The sequence below is a fragment of the Primulina tabacum genome, chromosome 8, assembly GCF_025594145.1.
Source record: "Primulina tabacum isolate GXHZ01 chromosome 8, ASM2559414v2, whole genome shotgun sequence".
NCBI lineage: Eukaryota > Viridiplantae > Streptophyta > Magnoliopsida > Lamiales > Gesneriaceae > Primulina > Primulina tabacum.
In genome coordinates this window covers 36,951,254-36,962,288 of record NC_134557.1, presented here as the reverse complement: position 1 = coordinate 36,962,288, position 11,035 = coordinate 36,951,254, and the positions used below count along the sequence as shown (strand labels likewise).

Sequence of the window (11,035 nt, the reverse complement as noted above, 5' to 3'; positions counted from 1 at the left end):
AATTAGCAACGGTTTGTGAGAAAGCGTCGCACATAGCGACGGTTTGTGAGAAAGCGTCGCAAGTAGCGACGGGTTTTGAGAAACCGTCGCAAGTAGCGACGTTTTTCAATTTGCGACGGTTTACGAAAAGCCGTCGCTATTTGCGAAATAATGCCGTTCATTCTGATTATTTCTTGGCTGACATGGCAGCCAAGATTAATAATTCATGCACCCACATTGGTGCATGAATATTAGTGGGTGTTAATAATTACCCATTAATGCACCAATGTGGGTGTCCTAAGTAACTATTATTTGAAAGAAGACAAAAAAACAACTTGTTTTTCTGTGCAATCGGTATAACTATTTGTTTGATAAAAAATTGACAATTGAAAGAGTTCATCTATATAAAAAGCATGATTTCATATTGAAAAAGACTTAATGGTCTAGCTACATATAGCCTGTCTAGAAACAAACATTGACAATTAACAACTAATAAAATCAGCTCAAATTTCAATTTTTTTAAAAAAAGTTTATTCATCATCTCTCTTAATTCTTTATCTTCGATCACAACAAATATATAATCATAATATTATAATATAGATAAATATTAAAATATCATTTATTATATATTTATAAATATTTTGAAAATATATTATATTTGAGTATATAATTTATCAATTGATATACATTTGTATTACTTAATAATTTACTATTTTTATACCAAGAGTATGATACTTATTTCTTATAATATATTTTAAGTTTTTTAAATAAAAATAACATTTAAAAATAAAATGAATATTTAGTTGAATTTAATAATAGCAAATGAAAATTTATCTTTTATTTCAATCATCAATTAAGTCATTCACGGTAACCGTTCATGAACCATTTATTAATAAATCAATATTCATGTACCAATTAGGTCATTTACAATATTTCATGTATCAATTTATTAATTTATCAATAATTCGTATATCAAAATAAATATTACACTTTAAACTAATAATAATATTTTTAAAAACCTAGAATTTACCAATAACAACTTTCAAATGAGGATTTATTTGAAATATTTTACATGATTATTATCAAATCGAAAGGAAATCATATTGATTATGATTAGCAGGACAAGCATAATGCAAAAACAATCATATATATACTTATATTATATTATTAAATTTGAGACATTTAAATAACTAACTTTTTTGTGTCATGATTTTTTAATAATTATATATACTAATAAAATATTAAAAGCACTCAATACTTGCGTCGGTGCACACACACACATATATATACATACTAGTTATTCTGCACACGCGATGCGTGTGTGTACAGTCTTTTTTATCATTATCGATGGACTAAAGTGAAATTTGACAAATTATGGAGGGACTAAATTGATATTTGAATTTTTTAAATAAAAAAATAAAAATAAAAGTTCGTATTGAATTTTTTTTTAAAAATAAACAAAAGTGTAATATTAGTATCATATAAGGGTAAAGTTGGAAGAAAAATTGATGTCCTTCCTAGGTGGTTACTATCATGCTCTCGACTTTAATAAATAAATAAATATAAATATATATATATATATATATATATATATATATATATATCAAATTACTCGATTTAAATACAATTTAATGCAAAACTTAACATCATAACAAAATTTATTATACCTAAAATTATATTTTATTTTAAAAATCGAATACTTGTAACATACCACACGAGGCACATTTTTTTTTACAAAGTCAAATTGACACGACACTACATTTTATATTTTAAAAAATAATTAAAAACAATGATCAAAATAAGAATAATATGTACTATCTATAATATATCTATACCTATATATTAAGGATGTCCTTAATAGAGATAAAAGTGGATACCAAGTTTTTTTTCCCAATTTTGCCCTTATATAGTATAGATATTACACTTTTATTTTATTTTATTTTTTAAATTTAACAAACATTTTTTTTACTTTTGTTTTTTTTTAATTTCAATAATTCAAATATCACTTTAATCCCTCGATAAATATCACTTTCATCCCTCGATAATTTGTCAAATTTTACTTTAGTCTATCGATAATGATAAAAAAGACAGTACACACACACCGCATGTGCATAGTGACTAGTATATTATTAAGTGTGAGGACATGATAATAACTACCTAGAGAGGACACCAAATATTTTTTCCAATTTTACCCTTATATGATATTAATATTACACTTTTGTTTTTTGTTTTTTGTTTTTAAATTTTAACACACAATTTTATTTTTTTATTTCAATTTTTCAAATATAAATTTAGTCCCTCTATAATTTGTCAAATTTCACTTTAGTCCATCGATAATGATAAAAAAAAGTGTACACACGTATCGCGTGTGCAGAGTAACTAGTATTAAATAATTGTGTCGGTGGAACAACTACCAGAGCCCAATCCAAATGTCGAAAGCCCAATCTCTCTAATAACAGAGATCCGACACGTGTCATTGTCTAAACAGGCACGTGGACCAATAGGATCGCAGCAAGAGATCGGACATGCCCCGATCCACCACCTGTTGCCTGTGCAATGATTTCTTCACACGTGGCTCCGTCCTCGCCACTCGACTCTTTTTAAGCTCTTCCACTGATATTCTAGTAATATCTAGAACTTTCCGGATCATGCACATAGAAACTGAAGAATCTGAATCATCAATCAATATTTGAGTCGAGTTTTCGATTCGATTACGGTGAGGTTTCCGGAAAGCTTCTGCTGTGGTGATTTATGATTTTGATTGATGCTCTGTAACTCTTTAAGGTTGTTGCTGTTTTTTTTGTTCTATCTAGTTTTGTTTGATCGTTTGGAAACTGAAATCAGGAGGAAAATTGTTGGGATTTGGGAATAGAATTAGCAGAGAAATTGCCAGATTCTGGGTTCTGATGATGCGGAAGTCCGGTTGAAGTGAAGAGATCTGTGTTTTTACTGGTCGAAGTATGTCTCTCGACCAAAATTAGGAGATTAGGCGCATCCAGTGGTGAGAAGGAATAGAGATTACACATTTCACTGAAACTGAAGCTCGTAAATTTCATTCTTTTGTAGAAATCAGCAAGCGAATTTGTTAGATAAGGCGAAGGGTTCGGCTATCTTTATCTGTTGACTTGTCTTGAAACGAGAGACAGCTCATAATTTTGAAACAGAGTAAAAAACTTGGTAATTATACTCCTTGTAGGAAAGCTAGTTGATTCAATTGGTTTGTGTAAAGAACATTTTATCTTATTTTCTTGATATGCCACGAAACACTGATGCATTGCTTTGATTGTGTTGTGAATTCTTCTGCATTTGGACTGCGTAATTAGCGTATGAGAGTTACGTCGATGTTGGCTCCTTGTTCTCCTCAACTAGAGTTTATTTTAAGTTTTCCATTTTCAGCGTCATAGTCATTGTCTTTGTTATTGAAGTTGTGATATTGTTGGTTAAAAACTTTACGGGTGGAGGGATTGTCTCTCGCATTTTACGGAAATATTTGCAATTCTTGCGGCTAGAATTATTTAGCAGCTTCATAGCGTTAAAACCTCACCTTCAGGCAACTTTGTGATAACAGACATACATTTGTTTCTAGACACAACGAACGCTGAGGAAAACAAAGAAGATATTCAACTCTTGTGAAGACAAAACAAAATGTTGAGAAAACAATGTGGCGTATGTTTGTCTGGCAGCAAGTCAAGTGGAGGAACTTCAGGTGTAACTTTTGACAGTACAAAGAATGGCTTCAAAAGCAATACAGATTCCGAGGGTAGCAAGTTTTCAGCGAGCAATAGCTTTTTCGGCAACAGGAGCACTCCTGTTTATAGCCATTCTCTTAGCTTTCCTCTCCGTGACCTAACTCACCCAGGAAATAGTCTCAATTTGTTTGAGAACACATCTTCTACTGATTTCCTATATGATGATTTACCTGAAATAGGTTGCTTCGACGATGTTGACAGGATATTTAGGTAAAGCCAAACAGTTTCTCATATGTGATTAGTTCAATCGCCATTCTTGGTTTATTACACTCACTCATAAACATGTGTTGTCTTCCAGAAGAAGTGATTCAACATTTGGTCTTGAGGACAGCAAGGAGGATGAGCTTGGTTGGCTATCATCAGAATATGACAAAGGAGAGTCAGGAGAAGCGTTGCAGGTCAGATTTCGGGTTTCCATGTCATGACACAAGCATGCGAGCAAATGTATCAGAAAATCAGGGCTCCTCTAAGAGCTATACTGAATTGAGTGAGGCACGAAATTTGATGAAAGGTGTCTCTTGTACCCAGGAGAAATCTGATTCTTCTACATCTTTTGTGAATGGACTTGGCATATGTGATGGCAAATATTGTTTTATTCCTGAAGAGCAGGTCAGTTTATAGCTTTATCATTTACGCCTATACATCTTTTCTTTCCCGACTTGCCTATGCTAGAAAATTGAAATTTCAAATCACATGGGGCTATTATTTTATGGAGAGGAGGATACTGGTAAACTAGTTGCCATTCCAAAACAGCAAGTGGTGGAGTGGTAAGCCTAAATTTTCTTTATTATTGTCTATTAGAAAATTATTTTTAAACAACGGCTTCATGTATATTTAATAACTAAATTCCACAACCACGTAACAAGAGAAATAAACACTCTATAAACTGAAATGTATAAATTAGTTATGCCCAATTTGGAACGAGAAGATAAATATAAGCTTACAGAAAAATCTTCTGCATGGGAATGAACAGTTTGTTCCGAATAAGTAGTGAAAGATGTGTTAATTAGTTTACTTTTTACCAAATAAAAAAAGGTGATGATTCACCATGTTTGGTCCTCTCATAAAGTATATGATTATCAGAACCACTGCTTGTTAAAAATGTGCATGGACCTTATTTCTGACCAAATAGCTGTCTCTTGAGCTTGCAAACCATGTCTCCCCAAAATATCCTATAGCTTGCTGGATACGCTCTTCTTTTAACATGTCACCATATAAGAAGGTATCCTCGATATCTAGTTCAAACATGGATCACTCCTTATTCACAATGATAAGAGAATGACTTGAATCGAATCAAATCGAACTCATGTGGGCAACATGAGATAATGACTCCAAATAATTTACAATGTCCATCTGCATGAACCCTTTATCAACTAATTCAATTTTGTACGCATCAATTGTACCACGAGTCTTGTATTTGACAAAGAACACCAACCAGCAATATCACTATGTACGTACATGTATAAATAAATACAAGGCCGCACTTCCCTTGGGATAGCAACACGTACTTCTTGTCATTCATAGCACTCTTCTATTCCTGAAGGTTGTTTCTCGATAGGAATTGCGGATAGAAAAGTAGACAAGGCAAGTACGAACTAACAAAAGTTTGGAGAAAGGCTATGATAAGAAATAGGATTTAATAAAAGGCCAGTTGTGTTGGTGCGCTTCCCTCTGAAAATGGCATAGGAGTATCCAAATCAGAAGCAAGCTGCCGATGGTCCAGATCTAGGTTCGAGAATTGGACATTGGTTAGGATCCCAGTACATCAAGTACAATATTAATGTGCTAACAAATATCTAGAGCATATAAAGCCTATAATACAAGATAAATTTATTTAGTTTAATAATAGTACCTAGCAATCATGAAATAAATGTGTTGCAATAATTTGCAAGTAAATGGCTAAGGAAAGAGACGCTGCACGGATGCAGAAAGTAACAAGTTTCTGTTAGTGAATGCACTCTATTAATGTGTCGAGTTGAAAAGAGGTCTATTCTCGCTGAAAGTTTGTCCTCAAGTAGACATCCTAAATTATTTGTTTTTTGATTTTTTTTATGCCTGACAGATGAATGAGTGCAAAAAGCAGCTGAAACACATGGAGGAAAAAAGAAATGAACCTAACTTTGGAAATGGTAGCAACAGTTACCTTGTTAATTTACCATATGAACTAAACCAGCTTTCTTCTGGGACCACTTCTCTTCAGGGTTACCCATCTGAACATATGAGTCAGCGACTGCGAGCGACTGGACCCGATTCCTTCTTTTATCTACAGTACAATAGCTCTCAACCATATTCAGATAACATTCAATTGTCAGATCGGGCTTCTGTGACTTTTAACGACTCAACATCCCTGGAGTCTTGGGTATCATCCCATCCATCCAATCAAATGCAATTCATGGGGAGTTCTCACGACCATCAATCTCTTTTGACTGCACTATCAGGGAATGATAATGGAGCGGACACACATACTTTTCAAAGTAATCTATCTTCTCAAAGTACAAGTTTGATGGAGCAGGCTTCCATACAGGATCCTGGACTGGTGGGAAACCAAGTCAAACTTTGTGGAGATACATTTGAGAATCCTGCTGATGCTCGAGGAGTCAGCTTGGTAATTCCAGTGGAACCAGGCTCTTCAAATATACAAGAGAGCTCAATGATCAATACGGGTGCCAATGATATCTCACTGGCAGCAGCTAGTTTTTGCCAGCTTCAGCTTGTTATGGAATGGGTAACTGCCTCTTCTTTGACTCTTAAAACTAGCATTTGTAATTGATGTCTAGGGCTTTCATTTAGTTGCACAACTTATTCTTCAAGGTGTTCTGTTGTACAAATCAGTTTATGTATATTTTTGTATGATGGAGTTGATGTTAAGGGAGAGTAAGGCAATCCTCGCTCGACTTCCTAGTTATAAGCGCATAGAAGCAGTGTTGAGAGGCCAACTGAATGAGATACTGAGGGATAAACTGCAAACAATGTTTTGAAAAGGCAATGTTAGGACTCAAAGCATCAATTCAGCGCCCTCAAAGCATTGAAACATTCAAAATTATACATTCCTTGTAGAAGAATTGTATATAAATATTTATTGGGGACTATATTTTCTTCATAAACTAGAATGCTAGTCCTGTTGCTAGTTGTTTTGTTACATGATCAACTGTCTTGAAACTTATCGCGGTTGAAATTCTTGGCCAGTTGGATTTGAGTACAAAGCTGTGCATACGTGATGGTTTATACCGTTTGGCTCAAAGTGCTGAACAAAGGCTCAACCATGCAAACTCACTTGGTAATTATAGTGGTGGATCATTCATGGCTGAAGAAACAAACAAGTACATTTTATCGTATCATTTATTCTGTCTAGAGTGCAAAACCTTATACCTTTTTACATGTCTTCTCGATTTCTGTTGTCATTGGTATTCTGTTGATCCCTTGTAGCTGCACCGGTCTCATAAATATGGAAACAGGCACAAATTCTATAGATCGATCAATAGCACAGTTGTTGTTTCACCGACCTTCAGATTCATCGGTGATATTCGCCCATGATGTGTAAACTTTCTAGTCATGTTGTAAGGTACAGTTTTGGTCTTGTGCTGTATATGATGATTCATGCAAGGAGATGCATTGTATTTGATTTTCATGTGATGAGCAGGTTCGCTATCCCCTTGAAACTGGTTGTGTGAAGAAGGCTACATTACAAGAAGGTGGACTTTGATGTCTCAGATCATCATAGAGTATGTAATTTAAGTGCAGTGTAGCAATGTATATTCTAAGGTCTTTTTGGTCAGTTTTGTGTGTTCATGTTCCCCTCCAAAAATCATAATTCCGACAATTTTTAACCAGGTGTAATTATGATTCCAAGGGGAAAGTTAGTAGAATTTGGAGATAGTCGATGTAAATATCTTTAAGATGTTATATGCACGGAAATCTTTTTCTCTGAATAAAAGAGATCCTGCTTCTGATCATAAAATCTTAAATTTCTAATAAATTAAACAATATTTAATTATTTTCCCATTTCTCAAATTCCTTACCATGTAATTTCCTTTCTCGCATTCATAGATCGAAATGTAACATAAACCCACCATCAAAATTTTCATGCCAAAAGAGCACCTAAGAGAGTACTGGTAGAAATACTTTGTATAACCGCAAGTAAGCCACATTTGCAACAAGAAATCGTCACCTTACTGCCCGCCCTTAAAGATATCGAACATGAGTGATAACTCTTACGATTGGACGCTTCGGGCCGTCGCACATCTTCCCGATAACTCGCAGCCTCGCACCTCCTAGCAGAAGTTTGTGCCGTCCGGTATTGCCATGAAAATTCCAGCAAAAGAAATTTATCCACTAATTTCAAAATGTATCACGAATTTTCTAAGTGAATCAAGTGAGTTTTCATTCCACAACTTACAGATTTACAAGCCTGGCAGACGGTGGAGTGAATGTGAATGATTTACAAACCATGCAAACTCACTTGGTAATAACTACACAAAAAAAGACTCATCAACCTGCACTCATCATTCTTCAAATACTCGTGCCCCAAAAGATTTCATCATGTGTTGCTCTTCACTTCGATCCTTTTTAAACCGAGCTACATGTTTATGATATTCTTCCAGTTCATTCTCCAATTTTTCAATGAACTCACTTGTATGCTCCAAGGACTGCTCGTAACGATATTTTTCCAGAGCCTACGATTAGAATAAATAAATGTCATCAAATCATGCAAGGATGAACACAACCACGAGCAATCTGTGATAAACAAAGTGATCTCTAATTTTTGTCCTGATCTTTTTCCAACTGTTGCACTGCACCTAATCTTGACCAAGACAACATAGCCAAGTCTGTCTAGCTCGGAGCATTCAGGTTCATGACTGGATTAAATTACTCAACTAATGTCAAATAAGCAACTGTTACAACATAAAAATGCAACCCAAAAATTTAAAGCAGAAGACAACCTAAATTTCAAGTTTGATCGATGTGTAAAATAATAATTAAACAACAAAGGACAGAAGTGACTTGACAATAGGTTACATTCAAACACAAGATAAGAGCTGATTAGACAAGGTTCTAAAAAGCACGAAGTGTGAAGAAACGTCACGGTCAAGCTTCAAGCTTTACAATGAGAATAATGATAAAAAATTGTTTTTAGTTTCAGCTTTCGTTTTAATTATATCATATCAATCAATATGTTAAATAACATAAACATACAAAATTTAAAAACAAATGCATAAATATCAGAAACTCTTGACTATCTCAGGTTTTATTTCGGTGTTTTCAGAATATTTTTTCAAGACAAAAATAATACTATCAAATACTTATAAATTAAAATGTAACTTTTATATAAAATAAATTTACAAATTAACCTAAAATTCAAAGAAAAATTAAAAGTTAATTTAAAATTGTCTAAAAGCTCACGCTTTTTTGCACTCATCAACCTAAGGTTGCCACTTTTTTCTCGCTTCATGCTTCTTGCTTAATCCATGTTTTCATGCACACTGAAGAAGAGTTGATACCTTTGCTTTAGACAGAGTATCTGGGGGTGACATGACATCAGGTTGAACATAATTCTTCCCTCGATAAAATAATATTATATTATTTGGCTTTATGTCGATAACAATGCCTTTGCTCAACCTAGCAAGCTCCTCAGCATATTGATGCACTTGTCCAGGCTTGCAAGGCTTGCACACAACTTTCACTGTCTCGTGTTTCTTCCAATGAAGATGCATATTAAGAACGACACCACCAAATACCCCTCGTCTCCCAAGCGTAACATAATTTTTCTTTTTCTCACCGGTACGCTTCAGATAAAACCTTTCCTCTTCAGTCAATATTTCGGGATCATAGGTTTCAGGCGGTGCTTTTGGCACCCCATATTTACTTAGTTTCTCGATCAACCATGCTTCCTTCCTTTTTGCCTGGTATCTTATAGAATACATGAAATGAAATGAAATTGTACATAAAATATAGAAAAAAAATTTGAAAGTCAAAAACTTTAGGGGCAGTATGCAGACCTTTTCTAGCTTGTATCTCATTCTAACTTCGGGATTCGGAGAATTCATTTTCTTCTTTGCTTTCAACCTGTAAAACCTAAGTTCATTCAGCTTTCGTTTTCTAGACAATTTGTCCTGTTTTGCTTTCGGCTTTGCTTTCTTTCGAGATCCTAATTCGCCACCTGGCTCACCAATGTCAAACCTGACAACATCTCCATCCTTTTTCAGCTCAAAAACTGAAGCATCGCTCATGATTCTAGCAATTTGCCACCTCGAAGAAAGATTTCGGTGATCAAACATATAGGATCTTTTACCAAATGAATCATTTGCTAACAAGTATCCACATGACAATTGTGGAAGAAATTTCCTCCACGGATAAATTCTCTGGCTTTCACAGATGAAATGACCCGAATACCGAATCAACAAAGTAGGTTCTTGTGAACATGAAGAACTTGAAGTGGTCAATGCAGGACGGAGTAATTGAAGGACAGACTCACTGCATAACATATAAAGTCCATTACCACTGAGCTCCCACAGTCAAAAAGCTTAACCAAGAACCCAAAAGGTTTCCTTTTGTCCCTAATTACTAAAGACTAATGAACCTCATCAGTTAGTTAGTAAAAGAAACTTAAGAACAAAACTCATTTAGGTATTCAAGAAATTCTTCAAAATCAAATCAGAAAAAAACAACCTAATCTTATTCCAAATTCATTCCGATCCCCAAACCCATTTCCCTGATATAACAACACCCTACATTCTACAAAAAAAACTTAAATATTTGAAAATAATAATGAGAATTTCATCAGATGCAGTTGATGTTTAAAAAACCTTGATTAAAAACACAAAGATTACCTTCTGATAGGTGGAATCAGGCGAGTTTTTCTGAAGATGGTACATCTACGCATCGTTGGTTACGGATTTGTTCTAAAGCATCGCTTCACCAGCTCTTCCCCCAAATCCCTCCACTCTATTATTATTTCAAAGAACTGGAATCGCCCAGAACGTCCAGGTTTTGCCGTGCCTTCACAATGTTTTTAATATTATTTAGTAATCAATTTTTTTATTTTTTTTTTCCGATTAGTGAATAAAAGAAAAAATGCAGTGTGTGTTTTTATTTTAATGTTTTTAGAGAACATTTGAGAAACCTTTTAATTATTATTTTATTATAAAAATTAGATATTTTAAATTGAGTTAGATTTTTTTTAACAAACTTATTTTAATCAGTCAAATTACACATAAAATTAGTTAAGTTCATTTGATTGATCCACTTGTCACTTAAAATAAGTGTATTAAATTAGTAATTTACCGGTCGGTAAAATATGTGTGTTACTA

At 33.9% G+C, this 11,035-nt stretch overlaps 1 protein-coding gene and 1 pseudogene across 1 annotated transcript; one reads left to right on the top strand and one right to left on the bottom strand.

The window, feature by feature from the left end:
* The first annotated feature begins 2,609 nt into the window (after positions 1-2,609).
* LOC142554026 (protein LNK1-like) lies at positions 2,610-7,697 on the top strand (annotated as a pseudogene).
* A 506-nt stretch (positions 7,698-8,203) lies between these two features.
* LOC142554025 (putative CRM domain-containing protein At3g25440, chloroplastic) lies at positions 8,204-10,752 on the bottom strand. Its single transcript, XM_075664634.1, has 4 exons — positions 10,556-10,752; positions 9,725-10,199; positions 9,227-9,628; positions 8,204-8,401 (listed from the first exon to the last, which is right to left on the bottom strand). The coding sequence occupies exons 1-4, from the start codon at positions 10,606-10,608 to the stop codon at positions 8,231-8,233; spliced, it is 1,101 nt and encodes a 366-aa protein (XP_075520749.1). The 5' UTR covers positions 10,609-10,752; the 3' UTR covers positions 8,204-8,230.
* Positions 10,753-11,035: the final 283 nt, after the last annotated feature.